This window comes from Corvus brachyrhynchos, unplaced genomic scaffold (genome assembly GCF_000691975.1).
Source record: "Corvus brachyrhynchos isolate BGI_N302 unplaced genomic scaffold, ASM69197v1 scaffold44, whole genome shotgun sequence".
Lineage (NCBI taxonomy): Eukaryota > Metazoa > Chordata > Aves > Passeriformes > Corvidae > Corvus > Corvus brachyrhynchos.
This window is the reverse complement of record NW_008238359.1, coordinates 1,265,713-1,284,856: the sequence shown is the minus strand read 5'-3', so window position 1 is coordinate 1,284,856 and position 19,144 is coordinate 1,265,713. Positions and strand designations below refer to the sequence as shown.

Below are 19,144 nucleotides of genomic sequence, written 5' to 3'. Positions count from 1 at the left end.
TGTTGCCAACTAGTGCAAGGTGATGTTTCACCTAACTCTCACTGTTTGATGCAAATTCACCTTCCTATTCACCTTTTTCCTTTATCTTTGAATTCTTGCCATTGATAAAGCCAGTCTTTAGCACTGACCTTTCAAAATAAATGTCTGCTTTTTGTTCCTTTCCAAGCTCGGAGTGCTGCAGTGGTGTAATGAGACAGACAAATAACTCTCCAGTTTGATTTTCCAGTTCAAAACCATCAACAAAGGGAAAAAGACCAATATCATTGACTCAATGCTCAGGATGCTTGAGCAGTACTCAAGCAACCTGGAAGATTTAATCAGTGAGCGGACTGAAGAGCTAGAGGTTGAAAAACAGAAGACAGAAAAACTGCTGTCACAAATGCTTCCACCGTAAGTACTGGCACTTCAGGTGGTAAAAAATCCCCAACCAAACCAAAATATCCCAAACCAAATGACCCACAGCTACTCTGGACAACACTCTTCCCCAGAAGTGAGCAATATTGTAGACCTGACCATCAATTTTGGCAAGCACCTTCAAAGCAAAGAAAGACACTTTAATCAATGCTCGTTACAGCCATATAGGACTTTCTATTTAGAGGAAGATATGAACACAGAAAAACAGGAGTCTGAGCTCTTGGGCATGCACTAGACAAGGATTTGTTCCCTGCCATCTTTGCTTGTGTTGCTATTTCAGATCAGTAGCAGAAGCCCTCAAGACTGGTGGCACTGTGGAGCCAGAGTATTTTGACCAGGTGACCATCTACTTCAGTGACATTGTGGGCTTCACATCCATTTCAGCCCTCAGTGAACCCATTGAGGTAGTTGACCTTCTGAATGACCTTTACTCACTGTTTGACGCTGTTCTTGGAAACCACGATGTTTACAAGGTGAGGGGTAATTTTATTCTGTGTTTTCCTTCTATCTTTTTCGATTTATATATTTATTTCTTAATGTAATGGTGTTTTCTAGGTGGAGACAATTGGTGATGCCTACATGGTTGCTTCAGGGCTCCCAAAACGGAATGGAAACAAGCACGCAGCTGAAATAGCCAACATGTCCTTGGACATCCTCAGCTCCGTTGGAACATTCAAAATGAGGCACATGCCAGACATTCCCCTCAGGATACGCATCGGGCTGCACACAGGTAGGCAGCAGCACCTGCCTGCACCTGGACATCAGAGAACTCCTTTTCAACTGCATTTCCAACTTTGAACGCTTTCTTCATGCCTGATCCCCAAAAACCACTCTTACAAGAAACTTTAAAGTCTTCCATTTCAGCAAGGGTGTTAAAATGGAAAAACAAAACCCAGGGAGGGTTTGTGGAGGAAGGTGGCTCAGTATCATTTTAAGGAGAGATAGTGTATTCTGTCCCAGCCAGGAACTACATCTGGCATGTTAGCCACAAGTGTTTCATTGTATGGATAGCTCTTTGATGTGCCATAGGGCCTTAAGAGGTGGGATATCAAGACACCCAGTGATGTCTTTGCAGCTCTGTTCTGAAATGAAAAAGCACAGAAACACTGGCATATAAAGTGAGAGATTTATTATAGATAGGATATACTGGAAGAAAAATGTGATACGGCTCTTAAGAAAAAGTTATGTTATAAAGAAAACATTATCTCTGATGTAGAAGTCATAGTGTATTCAATCAACAGAAAAGTGGCTTGTCTAAAAAGAAAGGAGGAAGTTCCATATATATATATATGTGTATATATATATATATATATATACACACCAGATGTAATTAAACTCCAAAATAAAAGAACTCCAAAACAGTAGAACTGCAGTTATATAGGTGAAAGTATTTTAAATGTAGGAAAATACATCTGCTATTATCATGAATCAGTATTTGCATGAGAGATATGAACCTTCATAATTTTACACATTTTTTACTCAACCATTAATAGATTCTTCCCAGCTGTTTGTCACCAGATTTCCCACCTCTTCCTCTAAAGTACAGGAGTATTGCCCATTGTGGAAAGCCAAACAATGCCTAAGAATGCCCAGGAGCCTGACCTAATATTACAGGGAGTTTATCCTTCTGCTTGCCTGATAATATCCACACTTCTGCAGCTTTGACATGCAAGCATTTTGCAGATGTCAGTATCCTTGCCCCTAATGTACATGTTGGGAGACAGAAGCAGAGTAAAGGAAGTATCTCACCCAGAATATCCCAAGAACAGAGCTGCGACTTGAGAAGAGTTAAAATCAGTATTTCATATCTCCTGGACCTTATAAGATCCTCTTTTGAAGTTATCTCTAAAACACATCTCCCTACTGTTTTCTTTGAAGTTTGTGAGCCTTAGCTGACCCTTCATAGAAGTGTAAAGCATTAAGGAATGATTGTGGGAGCACTGTGTGTTTTACACTCCGTCAGAAATTAGATGAGACTAATGACTGCAGATTGTCTTGCCCAGAGCAGGAGTCTCTGGAACACCAGCAGCGTATTTTCAACATGGAAAGATAGGAATTTGCTGTGCAACATCTGCTGCTGCCTGTTGACATCAGTTCTGCAGTGTATCTCCCATGCAGTTGGCCAAAAAATCTATCCCTAGGTGATGTCTACAGGGGGTAGTAACATTTTTTTGTTTTGTTTTTCTGAACTCTGGGTATCTGGAAAGCAGAATTACTATGAACAGTTGTACTGGGTGTGAGAGGAAGAGGGGGGAGGACTCTGCAGATCTTGTTTTGCACGGATCTGGCAGCATCATACTGTCATGGGAGCAGCCACAAACATGTTCCAAAGCAAACCATCTCTCTGAGCCACTGAGCTCACAGCAGAGTTTGATTAACCCTAGACCCTGTTTCTCCTAAGAAAAGACGCATGAAGAGGGAATGATCTGCATCATGAAAGCCTTGGGGAAGCTGTTGGGGGAGAGGAGATCTTGGCTGACACTTTCGCTGTACTGGAAAGGATGGAGAAAGGGTGTGACCCCCAGTCATGTGCTTCAACTGCTCTCTGGAAACTGGTGCCAAGAAGAGCTCATGATGCTGTCTCAGGAAAAGGAATAAATGCTGTTTGGGCATAGGCTGCCCGTGCCTTTTCTACCCCAAGGGAAAGCTGCATCTCTGGGAACTGCTGGCCCATGCCCATGGTCAGCTTGTGGCAGTGCGTGGGTAAGGCAAAGAGGACAAGATGACCAGTGTTTGGTCTGCATTTCCTCCCCTGCTTTAAACACATTCTGGAATCCTGGCTGTCCTCTCTTGACTTCACTGCAGGTCCAGGATAACTCAGCCTACTCAGCTGTTTCCCTGCTATCCCTGTCTGGCCTGGAGCAGGACAGTCGACGAGAGCAGTGGTGAGAAGATAAGTTTTTCCACGGAGGTGGAAGAAGATTTGTGTATCAGTCAGGCTCTCTGGCAGTCAGCCCTGCACTTTGATCTTGACTATTAAACTCTGCAGCACTGCTGATGGTTCTCGCAGAGTCTCAGCCAGAGCCTCCCATTAACTGACCCTTGCAAGCCCTGGCAAAGAGACACTTCAAAGCAAACCTGTGAACCTGTGTAATTAAACAGCTTGGCCATCATGTCCTCCTCACAGGGTGTCTGGTTTGCCCTGAAACTTGTAACTGAGGGAGATTTACCACTGGAAATTTTTCCTAGCCTTTTGCTGAAGCTGTTTGGAAAAGGGGGAACACACACAGGAGGTGAAGGAAGTGAGTGAGTGAATTAAGTCTTAGATGTTTTCAACGCAGAGAATGTGTAATTTTAGGAGTGCTTATATGGTAGGGTTGGTTTTGAACTAAGAACTTTCTGCAACGGGACAGGCTTAAAAGCAGTACTCTGGAAAGAGAACATCTTGCCCTAAAAATCTTGCCTCTCCTATGTTGTGAGCTTTGCAGAAATGGCTGGATGATTGCACCGAGTAGGGAACCTGAATTCAGGCACCCACATAGAGGTGTTTCCAGGACTTTTAGAGAGCCTGCACTCATTCTGAGGACATGTAAATGAACCCTGTAAAGTTGTTCAGTTGCAGGAGTAGAAAAGCTCTTACGGCTCAGTTGACCACATTGACTTGGCCTCCACTGACTTCAGCAGAAGCTCTTTATTTGTGCTTCATAAAATAGAATCACAGAATCATAGAATACTCTTAGTTGCAAGGCACCCACAGGGATCATGAACTCCAACTCTCAAGTGAATGGCCCGTACAGGGATCAACCCCACGACCCTGTTGTTATTAGCACCATGCTCTAACCAATGGAGCTCTATTCCTCCTCAATGAGGGCTGTTTTTTTGACAGGAACCACCTTTTTGTGTCCTTGCAACACCTATTACAGAAGGAGCTTTTGTCCTTACTGAGATTTCTGACTGCTGCTGTCATGTTATCACCACAAAAAGAAGAGAGGTAATGTTTTATGAGAGAGTGTCTTCTCAGGGAAAGCTGTTATTGAAGCATGAATTAAGAAGTCTCCAAAAGACCTTTTTTTTGTGCATATGTCACATTAGCATGCACACAATAAAGACCAGTTAGGGAACCATAAGTTCCTTGGCTCAGACTATCAACTGTGTCTTTACAGTTGTATTATAAAAGTGCCTATAGATGAAAACCTGAATAAATCTTCCTCTAGTGGATATAGTTCCTCTCCTGAAAAGCTTGAAACAAATTAGAGAGTACTGATAAGGATGGGAATAATAACTTGTAAGAGATTCTCCAGAACAGTGTTTTGCCCAAGGTACTCTGACAATTGAAAAAAAAGTCAAATTAGGTTTTCATGATCTCCAGCAGTCTCTGTCTGCTGTGTTTTATCCAGTTTGATCCATTCTCTTCAAGTCCTTGTAACATTATTTGTAGGAACCATTCTTCATCTCTCTTTTTTTAAATCTTTTATCAAGCAATGCTTCATCAGGCAGGAGTTAAAATCTGTCTTGCGTCTCACTTTGCATCCTCATGAAGTACATTAAAATCCAGCAACTTTGGGCAGCAACAACTTTTCAGGGGGTCACAGGAGGTCACAGCAAGAGGAGTTCTTGTGAAGTTCCCCATAGCTTTCAGCTATGGAGTTTCATTGTCCTTAAGATATATCTGAAAACTATGTGAAGGATCAGTTTTTGTAAATAAGGCTAAAATCACCATACAATTACACTGTAATAAACTAAATAACTGCCACTTCTAAGTTAGGCTACAATTGTTACTATTATTCTTATTCCAGTTTTAAACCAAACATTTTAACCTCTAACCTTTTTATATTATGAAAACCCTTATCTACAGCATCATTTCAGGGACTGTTGGTGATGTACAATGTTCCCATCTCTTGTACTCTTGCATGGGAAAAGATTTCCTAGATATCAGTTATACTAAATCTTAAGTCAGAAGGATCATGACATTGAAAAGGCAAAGCCTGAAAAGGCATATCTCATAAATACATCTGATGTAAAATACAGAGATTCCTGTCTTTTCTCTGCAGGAAGCCCTACCTCATTACATTGCTTTATATATAATTTCTTTTTCATTTATTTTGCAGGCCTGATATTTTCTATTGTGGGCAATGAAATTTAACATCTCTTTCAGACTGTAGTCTAAACATTTACTAAGCCAAATGCCCCAGATGAAAATTGTCTGTGCTATTTTGCTGCCACACATTTTATCTCCCAGTCTGTGCGTGTTCATGTGGATCCTTCACACATATCTCTCCCTGACAACTTGGCTACAATTCTTTGGAAGATACTTAGGAAGTGAATGGATCTTGTATAAAGAATGAGAAAGAGGGAAAAAACAGGTCTTGACTAGACAGGCAAGCTAACGATGTCTTCTTTTCCAGGGAGGGGGACACAGGGTGGTCCAGAATGCTGCCGGCACCTCTGGACTTCCAAGGCTGAATTTTAATCCTGTTTCAGTGGGTTACAGGGCATGTCACAAGAGCTGAACTTTAGTTTTCTTACATGGGAAAAGGTCTTTTTAAAATGAGATTATAATAGTCCTTGAGTTTTCATGAACTCTGAACAAATTTCTCCCAGATGGTGGTGAACTGAGGGCCTACCACACATGACTTCCTCAGACATAGAACACCAGCGTGCAATCCAGAGCAATGCTTAACTTTTGACTGCTTGTAGCAAGCACCAAGGTCAATGAGATCTTTAGAAAACCTTCTTCTGTATTCCCAAGCAGTTTCTTGAATACTAGAGTAGCAGATGAGATTTGTTCATCAGTGAGCCCCTAGATCCATGCAGGACCATCGTGGTTACGCAGCTGACGTGTCTTTCAGGGCCTTGCGTGGCAGGCGTGGTGGGGCTGACCATGCCTCGGTACTGCCTCTTTGGAGACACTGTGAACACGGCCTCACGGATGGAGTCCACGGGCCTGCGTGAGTATTGGGACAGTTAAAGACAGGGGCAAGTCAAATGACAGAATTCAAGGCAGCCTAAAGGAGAGGACACCAGCTTTGCCATTGTAGGTCAGCCTTTAGGACCCTGCCTTCCAGCTGCAGTCCTCTGACTCGAATCCCATCAACCAAAATCAACATGAATCTTGCCCTACTTTTCTCCAATAGGGTTTGGATTTTACTTTCAGTCAGTGCTCAGAACCCTTAATTCAGGGCTGTTCTTGCACAGTAAAATGATGCATTTACCTTTCATGATCAGTAGAAAGCAAGAGTTGAAGCACATGTGGGCACCGCTTCCATCATAGCATACAAAGTCCCACTGAGGCTGGGGACAGCAGGAGCACTGCAGGTACAAGAGCACTGTTACACATTAATAGAAATGCATATAGATAAATAGGAAAATTGTAGGTTAGTCTCTCAGGAAATGTAGCTCATAGCTCTGTGATCTTCCTCTACATATTCAAACTGATGTTCTTCTTTCTTATTATTATGGGAAAAAAACATAATCAGCTCACCCCCCATCTTTCAAAGAGGAAGGGAATGTGATTGATAAAATTGAAATAAAAGCTCAAAAATAAAAAACAACAAAGAAATCTATTTTTGAGGGAAAGGTTTTAGAAATATTTCTTGGCTCATTCACACCAGCAGATAACAAATTTCAGTGAGTTTCAGCAATGACTGTAAAAAATATGGGGGAGAAGGGAATTCAATAAAGCTCTCCACCTTTGCCCTTTTTGTTCATGCACTAAATGGCAGCTCTGGGTGGCATCAATTACTAAAAATCTAGACGGATCTAGAAGCATAGCCATATTTTCTTTATGTTCCCTTGCAAACTCCATCTCTCTGCTCTTCATCCCAGCTTCCAAATTATGCTGGGTGTCTGAAGCAGGACAGTAGGTTATTTTTCATTTCTTTCTAAATCCCTAGTTATACTGTGGCAATAGATAAAACAGCAAGCCAGCTGACAATGTTACTGGAAAACCACTTGCCATCTTTATTGAGAGCTGGACTTCTACACTTAGTGTGTTTGGTATCCTTCTCCAGGAAGCCCCCAGAGTAGATCTCCTCTCCCCCTGTGCTCTTTACAGCCCTGGCTGGAAGAACCCTTCAGTCAGCATTGAACTGTACATAGAGGAGCACCACACAGCTTCACCAGCCACACATCTGCATTGGAGCACTCCTGCTCTGGAGCACTTCTCCTTGTCAGGATGAAGCAGTGGGGAATTCACAGCATGTGTGCAGTACAATGATCCAACTGCTTTGCCTTCTGTTCCCAGCTTACAGAATTCATGTCAGCCAAAGTACAGTGGATACGCTTCGGACTCTGAATGAAGGCTATGAAATCATACCCAGGGGAAAAACAGAGCTGAAGGTAAGAAGACCAGGGCTGTGTGTAGCACTTCACAGGGGAGTCTTTTTGCTTAAGGAATTTTCATATTATGATATTTTTTGGCCTTCATACACCAACCTTTAGCTGAATCCTTCCAAAATTGTTCCTCTCAGTTGTTTTCGTACATGAGGTGGTTATTGAAGGACTGTGGGATTGAGCAATCAGCTGTATGTGCTGGATATAAGTATTTATATAGTAGTCTATTTAGCCCACCCTTGACAGAAACTGCTATTTTCAGTGTCCAAATGAGACAGTACAAAATAATTCAAACATCATTTCTACCCTTACATAACCAATAGACAGAAGTAGGAACTTTGCTTGCCTTAAATACCTAGAATAAAAGATCTGAATATGGCCTCAGGTCCCATCTTGCATGACAAGGGGAATCATCCAAGTTCATATGTCTCCAAGTGGAGATCTGGGGTAATTATTCCAGGTTTAGTCAATGGAAAGAAACCTTTACATAGTTAGTGGGGATAAATTGGCCCTTTAGGAAATTATTAACCTGAAGTACTTTCAGGGTCTAGTTTATGTGAAGATGAATGTCTGTTTTCCACCCCTTCTTCAGTCAAGAGTGATTGACTCTCATATAGATGCCTACAGTTCATCAGATGCATCACACCATAAAAGCTAAATCATCAGTGGTGGGAGAAGAAGTTATTATTCTGATACTAACTTCAGAATGAGTTGTAAAATCTCTTAATTAATAATGCTAGTGCTGCCAAATAAGATGATTAGTGATCCTGTAGTTTCCAACTTCTGTCCAGCTGTGTAGTTTCAATGACCCAGATCAATGAGGGTAATTTGTAAATGACAGTTGGATCAAGGATAATGAACATCCTCTTTCACGAAAATGAAATTCAAATAATCCCTGAGCTATTCTGAAGGATAGCCCAAGGTTTCCAGACATGGTGTGTCTCCGGATATGTATGAAACCAGAGAAACCTAGTGAGGAAATTACATGTTGAGGAGAGGGCAGTCAGAAAACTGCTTCTTATTTGAATTTTTGGGTTTTTTTAGGGTAAAGGAGTAGAAGAAACATATTGGCTGGTTGGGAAAAAAGGCTTTCTGAAGCCCTTACCTAAACCTCCTGAAATAAAGCCAGGGTAAGTGTGACTTCATCATTGTTCAAGACACTCATTAAAAGGTCTTTTTTGGAGCTCACAGGCTGAATATCCATCTTTCCATGTTATCTGTTTCCAAAGCCAACATCATTTTCCTTAGGTGACTTGCATGTTCTGGCATGGTACTGGGACTCAGAAGTGTTGTGGTTTCTTCAACACCTCTCCTTATTCGCAGTTCCCAAGAAGTGACATGGAAACTTGCTGCTTCTCCCCTATACTCCCTTGGAGACTGAACACCGGGGAGTTCCTCCCTGAATCTCCTTCCTGCTCTGTGTGCATATAGGAGACGCATGGATAGGGACACTTTCGGGTCTCTGGTGTCATCAGTCTATGAGAGACACTCAGATTTTTCTCCCCATCCATCAAATTCCTGCAGAAAACACCAACCTCATTCAACATATAAACACATTTTTTCCCTTTCATTCTAATAGAAGAATAAGAAGACTTTGTGTTACAAATTTATGGCACTGTTAGGTAATTGAAGACTTAGTGGTATTACCACATATGGTGGTGGTGAGCAAAGATTGAGCACTCAAAATTCATTAAGTCATTTTCTAGCTTTGAAATGCCTGACTCTGCAAACAGAGTACTCCCTGTTCAGCTGTCACCTGCTGTATGCCTGGAAAGGATGTTGTGGTCAGGCCATAAAACCCAGGAGCTGGATTTGTTTGACAAGAACAGTGTGATCACCCACATTAAAAGCAGTCAGCCCTGACTCCCTTTATTGACAATAAAGAGAAATACTTGCTAAGGGGTCTGGTTCGATTGGCCCTCGCAAGATGCCTGTTTTGTTGAGGTGTCCTACAGTGACTACCTCAGAGATCAATGTCTGACAGCAAACAAGGTCTGTTTTAATGTAGTTCTGACTTCTGATCAATCTTGTTCTATGTATGGCCTCATTCCCTCTTAGTAAAGAAGGACCTTTTTTTACCTCCTTCTGCAGAGAGTGGTCAACTACCTGGGCAGTAGCATACAGAGCAGTCCTTTTGCTGAGAAACATCCCAGAGCTTTTTTGGAGTAGGGTGGAACTTACAGTGTATTGGGACATAACTTTAAAGTTATTTGGGTGTCAATCGGGGTGGAAAATAGAAGTTTATTGGAAGATAATTTTGAGAGATGATATTTTTTAGGCTTGAAGGTATTTTATCTACTACTTGATGGAAATGAGCTATTGAGTGATGTGTGTTGATATCAAAGATGCATTATTATTCACAGGAAATACGAAACTTGGAGGAATTTTGCTATCTTATCAAGGTGGGCTAGCTTACCGTGCAACTGAGGAAGTACTTAGAGTTCTACTCTACTTTGAGAGTAGATGCTTCTCACCCTGGTTTTACTATCTGAAAGTCATGGTTTAAGCCTCTGTTGACTGTCGAGGTTCTTTCTACCATTCTCAAAGATCCTGTCCTCTGGCCGTGTGAACCAAAGTCAGATTTATGAAGGGCTGAGCTGTTTCTAAACAGAGATTGTAAATGGTAGAAAATTAATCAGTCCAAGTAGACAATAAGAGGAGTAAAAAAATTTCCCCATTTCCCCACATACTCAGGATCAGAGGCTCTTGAGCATCCATGTGTAACCTCTGAAGAGTCTACCCATAACACTGTAGAGACAGAGGTGATCTACTCTTATCCCAAAGCCCAGATCTTCACTGTTCCTTTGCAGCACCTCTGTCCCCATAGATCATGCAGTGGTTGAATAATTGTGACAGTATTCAGAGGAAAAAAGTCCTAGGACAAAACCATGTTTGTCCTAGTGAGGGGGCAAAATGAAACTTATACCCCATAGAAATCAAATGTCAAGTGCCAGAAAGAAGTAACTGGATGTTCAAGCAAAGCAAATATTTGGATAACTGCCTCATGCATAGACTGTGCTGTTGCCAGATAGGGATCAGACATCGTGTCCTGTTTTCTGGCCTTATCTTGATGGTTCAGGTTTTGGCACAAGACCAAGAGGTTGAAAGTTGTTTCTGTCTAGTTGGCTAGTATGATGGTTTCAAGTCACTGCCTCATATAATTCCATAGGGATTTCCTCATTTGTAGGCTTTTGAGCTGAAAAAGGAAATACTGTACAAATTCCTCTTCTACTCATTTTTTTTTCATTCTGTCCTGAGGCAACTTATCTTCTCTTGGGTATTTCCTTACCATGAGGTCTATGAGCACTTGTTTTTATCTCGTGCTTTATCTTGTGACTTGGGTGGCCTAAACATCTGCAGGTGGGCAGTCGTGGTGGCCATGCTGAGAGGTATTTCTTGCTAAGTGAAGGTGCTTGGTCTTATGTCCATGTTGCAAACCCTTGCGCCATGGATTTAAGGGTCAGATCCTAGGGATGGAAGTTTTTGAAGTTCCTATTCAAAGGATAAGTCCTTCTTTCTAGGTCAAATCTCAGTTTTACCTGGTTTTCACAGAAGCTTTAGGTTAACTTTGCCTGACATAGAACAAGGCAGGACAGTTCCATAACCTCTCTGGATATTTCCTTGCTTCAAGGCAGATTTCTACACGTACACCTTGTACTGCCACAGGAAATAGTGGCAGATTGGACATAGAGAAGGTGTAACAAAATTAAGAAACCACAAAACCAAGCTTGCCAAGCAGTCAAGCAGCAGACTACCTGTTTAGAGATTTCAGTCAGATGGGTTTAAAGGAAGGCTGTGAAGTTTCTTTGAGGGTACTCCAGATGAGTAGCTGGGGTGTTTCAGACATGGAAGAAGCAAGTACATAAATGTGTGATATTTGAAGTTGGCATCCTGTTATGCTTTGGGACAGGCAGCACCTTGTCAACTCCGGTGGAGCAGTCACCTTGTTCAAAAAAGCAGAAAAGATATTAGTTTATGCAAAACTAGCAGACACAAGCCTGACCTGGACTAAATCTCAGATGCATTTTGCTAAGCACTGAAAAAAAAATCTAACACTGGGAAAAATTCAATGGCTAATGAAATTTAGAAACAAAACAAAACAAAACAAAACAAAACAAACTAAAAAACCAAACTAGACCGAAACAAAAAAAAAAACAAACCAAAAAACCCCAAACAAGCAAAAAAAATCCAAAAAAAATGAAAAAAACCAAAACCAAACCAACCCCAAAATAAACAAACAAACAAAAAACCCCACCAAAACCAGTACAAAACTTAGAGCCAGGATGACTCATTTGCCGTTCAAAGGGATGAGTGACATTCTTGCTCTTCTGAATTTCCAACATTTACCATCCTGGTTCAAAAATTCTTTGCTCTGGTAATGAACACATTGTTTGAAAGCATCAGAAGTACTCTATCCCAGCAGGTAGTTTTATTCAAAAACTTTCCCTTTAAATTATTTATGGAAAGTTAAGTGCAGGAAAAAAATTAATACAATTCAGCAAAGAAAGATACAGATTGTTGATCATCTCAAAGGTTTTCAACCATTAACCCAATGCTGAGGTAAAGAACATTTTTAGCATAAACACAGATCCTTTACCTTGTATGAATTCATGCAGTAAACCTTAAGTCCAGAAGGGTCAATAGGTCATCTAGCCCACTACCATTATTCACAGTGATAAGTGCAAGCTGATGTGAGACATCACTGAAAACTGAAGATGAAGCTAGGAATAGGTGAGAGTTTTGGGGCTTTCTCGTCCTCACGTGCATGAGGATCAACCCTGGAGAAATCACTGGGATCCTTGTTTGAAGATAAATGGGTGAGAAACAGTGAAGGATGATCAAAGAACCCATCTCCCAACCCCAAGTGAGAAACACCTTTTTATGAGCCAGGAAAAAGACACCCATTAGGACAACAAGGTTTCTTCTTCTACCCAGTAGAAGGTTCTCATTGCTTTGTCTGTGTCGGAGCACCCTAGAAGCATGGATCCGTAGAGAGTCTCTAGTGTTGCTGTTGCTGCTGATGTGTCTTTCTGAGGAGAAAAGTGAAAGCATTTCCTCCTGGGCTCCTATTTGAAGTCTGTCAAATGCACTTTTAAATCAGAAATAAAAGAGCTTGTGGACCAAACAGCAGTGAAAAACTCTTGTTGTCCTTCCATAGCTGGAATTATACAACAGCATAGAAATATTTCCTAAATAAACTTTATATAGCATTTAACAAGAGCTATTTGGGGAAATCAAAGTATCCTCTGTCTCATAGGCTTGATCATGCAATGTCAGGACAGCTGCTTTTTGCTTCACACTCAATCCCTTCTTTTCAAATTGTTTCTGACCACCTAACACAACAGCAAAATGAAGACAAAAAACTATTCTGATCATGGCTGTGGCATAATCACAGTGAGAAAGAAGAATTTTTCTCTGAAATCTGATGGAGAATGAGAATGGGAATAAAAGTAGGTGACTCATCTCCTTTTGAACAAGACTGTTTGACTTGCGATGTGACTGCACCAGCTTTTATATTTAAACAAGCTCTTTCTGAGCAAGCTGAAGTTTCTGGGAGAATTGACTGGAATATTACAGAATTGGTGCTAATAGCAAGAAACCCTAAATGCAGTGTTCAGAAAGGAAGAAAAGTCAGAACTTCACAGATTTTTCTCCTGCTGGCTTTGCAAACAAGACAATGGGAAGGAAGGACCTTGGAAAAATAACAGCTGTCTCCAAAAAGAGGTGTTTTGCCCGAGGCTGGGATGGATGATGCAGAACCAGACTCTCTCCAGTTGCTCAGACATTAGTGAGTTTGATTTACACCAGATCATTTTTTTGCTGTCGTGCAGTGGATGAAAATCAACTCATTACCAAAAAGTTATTGATACTTGTGTGAGCAATGTCTGGAGGTGGACCTCAGGCAGTCTAACACCATGCTTGATCCCCAGATACCCTGGTCAGGCCTCCACCTTCTGTGGGCCACAACCTGCTGCCCTATTGTGCAGACACAGGCAGCAACCTCCTCCACTTCCCTGTGGGTCCTGCTGGGTGGACTCAAAGAATAAACCCCTCATGCTCACCCATGTGTGGCTGAATTTTGTTACTGCTTCCATAAAGGTTCTAGACACAAAATTCCTCTTCTTTCTCCAACAGGCAGGATTTAATCTTATTAAAAATTATTTACCTCCACCTGATCTGGTCACCTTGCATGTCTTTTAAGAGTCAGTGCGGAGAAACAGACATTTCTTGTGTTGGTCTTCTTCTGCTTTGGGATAAACTCCTGCTGTGGTCCAGCAGTGCCATCTTCCCTTCACTGGCTCAGAATAGAGACCAAGAAATTTGGCTTAGATGGAGACATCTCTATTGCAGATAAAAAAAATATCAGGGAGCTAAATCTCACCTGAGTTGTAGATTCCCAGAAGAAGTCATTCCTCATTGAACCCATCAGGGTTATATCCTCCTGGTTTCCCTGTCCTTGGGACCCAGCCCTAAAGGCACCATCACTCATGAGGAAGTTTATAAACAGGGATCAATATTTCTAAAGAGGAGAAAGATGTTCCCAGAGCTGAGGATTTAGATGAGGCTTGGGAGGACAACTTGTCTAAGCATTTCCATTTGTAGAGCAGAATTGGCAAAAGAGCTGAAACTTGGCTCTGATCTCCCTCAGGAAAGGCTGTTAAATTAGTGGGACGACTGGATTTCTCTAGGGACAGCTAAATACTATTTCCACCAGGAAATGTGCCCACAGCTTAGGGAGCTGAGAGCTTCTGAAAGCACCATCCCTGGAAGACCAAAAGGCACTGAGGCAGGAGTTGAACTAACCAAAGGCAAGATCTTCACTGCTGTTTTGTTCTCTTCTTCCCTTTAATGAAAGGATCAGTGGAATAATGGAATCATTCTCCCAGGATTCATCTTATCTAATAGATTCCAGAAACAGTCATAATAGAGATATAGTTTGTACTCCTCAATCAACAAAGTCAGTCATCTTGTCCTGGCAGAAGGGTCTAAGAGTGACAACAGCTCTCTGGACACTTAAAATTTAATTAGCTGACCTCATCCTTTGCAGTAAGTTGAGTGGTACAAGAGGGGAATAAATAAAAGCCAGAACCAGGACCCATATTTATTTTCCTTTTTCTCACCAGAAGACACTTACCTTTCCCTCAGTCTCCATTACAGTCTGTTCTTTATTTCAGATGAAACTGAACTGGTTCTTTCTCTAATGGCCTACCTGTTCACTGCAGGTATAGAGCTCATGGGTTACTCCCGGAAGAAATTGCAGAGTTCAAAAGGAGGAAAGCTGAAAAACTCCTTGGCAAAAGGGCCTAGATCTGAGGTAGTAGCTGTAGGACAGTCCCATGTAGCTCTGCTGTTTAGTGTCTGCTTGTGTGTTATTTGTCTGCACTTTGCTGGTTTTAATGTCTTTTTTTTCCCCTTTCCTTCTATTTTTTCCCTTTTTTTATTCCTCTTTTTCTTTCTTTTTTCTTTTTAATATGTGTTATTATTTCAACATGTCTCATTCCAAAGGTGCTTGGAACAGCAGCAAAGCTGTTTGCAGACAGTAGTAGCCTTGTTGGGTGTTTTCCTAGTGAATTTATGACCTAGTATCATGTTAATTCCTGAAAGACATACAGTATTACTGTGTTTAGCTGCAGTGTACCATCAGTCCACTCTATGTTAATGTTCACTGTGCCAGGAAGAGCCCAGTACATGGCAAGCACAGCGATAAAACTGGAGTTCGAGCCTGGAAAAATCCAAATTGCCTATTGTTGCTTTTGCGTAATGCATATCTCCTGCCTAGTGTAATTCCATACCTCATGACAGAAAGAGGATGCAGCTTTGATATTCATCATTATTGTAGCTATGGGTACACAAGATAATGGATTTATGGTTTTGGTGGAATTTGGAAGTCACATGGAATATGACAGCGTGACCTGATCAAGTAGGTGTTATCAGAGCAAGGCTGGCACAGAAGCATGCACAGCCACATGTGCACATGTGGTGTCCCCTGAAAATGATGTATGAATGGGATTTTCAATAATATCTCTGAAAACAGCAGTAATTCTTCTGCTCAATTCCTCTGGACTAATGTGTATTTCATTTCCACTTCCCTAAAAAAGGAGGGGTGGATGAAAGCCCAGAGTGCCTAGGTATAGGCTGGTTACAAACCCCTAAGACACACCATATCAGGCTGGTAGATTACTATGAAGACTAAAGCTCCCTCCAATTTTCTTACAAGGATAAAATCCAGCAGGCAACTTTTGGCTGTGTTCCTCTTTCCCAAACACATCTTTTAAAGATTCAGGGTGTGTTACCAGGCTGGTTTATCTCCCTGAAGAGATATTTAAATTTTTGTCTGAAGTTTTCCCTATTGAGGACCTAAAGGCAGAAAATCCTCATTAAAAAAATAAAATAAAATATTTTAAATATGAGACACAATCTGCAGAGACCTGCATAAGCACTACCATATGTGAACACCTGCTGCTAAATACAAGCTCTGAGGCATAGAAGACCACCCTGCTGATTTACACCTAAGAGTACCAGCTAATCCTCCAAGGCCAGAGACAAAGAGGATCTCACACTTCGGTTAGCCCTGCTTGACAAAACCTGCACATATATCAGTATTTAGTGCATATATCACCCACAGACATAGACTTTGACACTGAAGCAAGGCTGATCAGCAGTATATTATGGAGAACAGAAGGTCCTTATTAGCCAACTTGGCTTAATCTGTGGGAAATAGCAGGAAAATCCATAAGACATTCACACCTGAATCTTTTCAATGGTCCTAGTTCAATCCTTCTTGTGTTCAGGAAGCTTTCAATGGAGGCAATTAAGTCCTCAACAGCCACTTATTCCCACATGCCTGCTTGGTGATTTAGTGATGTTTCCAGCTAATCTATTTTAGATGCTTCTGATGAAAGGGACTATACTGCCAATAACCTTGTTTTTCCTTGATAGCAATAAAGGAACACAAGGATCTCAGATGTCATCATCTATAGTCCATTCCCCAATTTATGGTCCTATTAGTCTTGAGCCTAAACTGCTAACAGTCCCACAGGGCTCTTGCTGCAGTATGATAGGGATCCCCATCTTGGAGGAATTATGTATTTTGGAGTATTCATCTGTCCTGGAGTCTAGAGGAAGGTCAAGACTCTGCTTCTCATGCTCAGGAGTCAATCCTTTAACCTTGAAAGAGTGGCTGTGGACTCTGCTGTCCTTGGTGGATTCTTGATTTCAAAGAGGAGTGATGGTTCTGGCTGGATCTTGATAAAAACACTCAGCAAAGCGCGAGGAATGCCAGAGTGCACCCCCAGTTACATGAAGATAAACCTCATGGCTGTATCACTAGTGACAATTATCCTTTGTCCTGTGGTAGGACCTGGACCTTCTAACCCACTCATGCAAGTGGGATTCAGCCCAGAGCACCATGTCTGTCAGAGACACTTGTGTAAGGCTGGTAGATAAAACAACAGCTGGAGACCATGTAGGATAAACCATGGCATCAAATGCTGCTGGGCAATATCCTCAGGCAGATGAATCCTCCCCACAGCATCTTAAAATGCTTCTGATATGGAGGAAGGGATTTCTCTCTTTAACTTCAAAACACGAGAGAGAACTATATCACAAGAGTGGTCAGTGACTCCCTAGGATCCGTGGGTTGGTCTCAGTTTGTAGGTGAGACTTAGACCCCACGCAAGTCAGTCAGAATTCATTGTGGAGTTCTCAGGGGTGAGATTTCACCCTGGCGTGATTGGGAGTGGCTGTATTTATGGAGGGACCCACTGCAGGTGAATCTTAGTACAATCTGTACTGCTCTCTGCTGACCTTTAGATAGATAAGCATAGAGGTGGTGTATCCTGCGCTAGCCTGGGATTGCCCAAAAGTACTGAGGTTCAATTTTTCAAGTTATTTTCTCTTTTTTTTTCTCCTGTTCCTCAAGGATTTGGCTCTCCTTGTATTCCAACTCTTCCTCCTGTGAACTCAGCTTAGTGACAGGAGATCCCTTGAGATTCTTTCTTGTCCAGGAAATACAGTAAATATCCAAATAATTGCAGCTTGCTTGCCAAACCATAGGCTAACAAGGTGCAGTTGACCAGCAGATAAGATCAAACAATCATAGAATAGCTTGGGTTGGAAGGGACCTTTCAAGGTCATTCTGTCCAGCCTCTCTTGCAATGAGCAGATACATGTTTCACTAGGCCAGGTCGCTCAGTCCCATCCTCCCTGGCCTTGAATGCTCCCAGGCATGAGGCATCCACAGATTTTCTGGGCAACCTGTACTGGTGCCTCACCATCCTCATCACAAAAAATTTCTTCCTTATGTCTAGTCTAAATCTATCCTCTTTGAGTTTAAAAACATTACCCTTTGTTTTATTTCTACAGAATACCTGCTTCATGTAGTCAGATTTTAACAAGTATTTCTATTCTAAAGTAATTGCATGTTAATTGCACACAGTGGTGGTGTGTACAGTTTAAACATAGATTTATGTATATACACAACTATTTCTTACCTATTTCTTTCTAATCTCTATATAATAGCAATTAGTAGGGATTTGTATTTTGTTCTTTTTAGTTTACAACAGCTGGAATGATATTTTCTTCTATTATACACAGTAAATCTTATTCCATATGATGCTTTATGTATGACAGAGCAGCTGCAGATTTGAGACCTTCCTAAAGCCCTGCCATTTGCTGAGCTTCTAACCTCTTACAAATCCTTAATGTTTGTTTTGTCTCTGAGAACCCCATTATATGAAAATAAATTTGCACTCACCAACAGATGGTGGCTCAGAACCTGGGCTTTGTGAACACTTGAAGTATTGTAGCAAAAGATCCACTTCAACTCCACCGTTTAACATTTCTGCTTTGGCTGACACAAAATGATGCTAAAAGAAAAGTAGCTCCGGCCCCCCTGTAATTTGCCAGCAAAGAGAGGGGCAAAGCAAGATGTGTTCCAACCCAAGACTGCGAGTTTCAAGGTCTTTAGGGTCCCTTCGTGGTCACCAGCAACTGATGCCTTTTCCTGGTCTTAAAATCAAGAGTCATACATGGTTTGAAGGGGAAAAGGGATTTTACCTTGGTATTTATTTTAAGGATCCTTAGGTGCACACGTCCAGGTCATATGCATTGAGATGCACCCTGTTGAGTATATGCCCCAAAAGATCAGGTATAACATTATAGGTCTTACTAATTAGCATATGTATCAAAGATTCCCCAATGAGAGGCTCAAGTGAGCCCCCCCTCCCCAAGGAGCCTTCCCCTGGATGGTTCTATCTTAGTTTACAAATGTGTTCTGGAGAGGACCTTGGGGTCTGGGGCACACTGATCCCTAACTATGAAGCTTCTAAAATATTTAGTCTCCTAGCTTGACAAAATCAAGTCCAAGAATGTAGGCAAAAAGCACTAAGAATACAGAAGTTGTAAAAAAATATAACAGGGGTATAAAAGAAAAGGCAAGAAATCTTCATGGCATCAA

At 41.5% G+C, this 19,144-nt stretch overlaps 1 protein-coding gene across 4 annotated transcripts in view; it reads left to right on the top strand.

Annotated features, from left to right (window-relative positions):
• GUCY2F (guanylate cyclase 2F, retinal) overlaps positions 1 to 19,144 on the top strand; it is a 42,525-nt gene that overhangs the window by 20,279 nt on the left and 3,102 nt on the right. The window contains exons 13-19 of one of the 4 annotated variants that reach the window (XM_017736011.1): positions 227 to 390; positions 695 to 887; positions 970 to 1,144; positions 6,204 to 6,302; positions 7,598 to 7,692; positions 8,731 to 8,816; positions 14,910 to 15,001. In XM_017736011.1, the coding sequence (XP_017591500.1) occupies positions 227 to 390; positions 695 to 887; positions 970 to 1,144; positions 6,204 to 6,302; positions 7,598 to 7,692; positions 8,731 to 8,816; positions 14,910 to 14,994 (897 nt within the window). In that variant the 3' untranslated portion in view covers positions 14,995 to 15,001. Of the gene's footprint in view, positions 1 to 226; positions 391 to 694; positions 888 to 969; positions 1,145 to 4,240; positions 6,184 to 6,203; positions 6,303 to 7,597; positions 7,693 to 8,730; positions 8,817 to 14,909; positions 15,002 to 19,144 lie in introns of those variants that run through there. The other 3 variants (XM_008634898.2, XM_017736012.1, XM_017736013.1) reach the window with 3 other exon arrangements.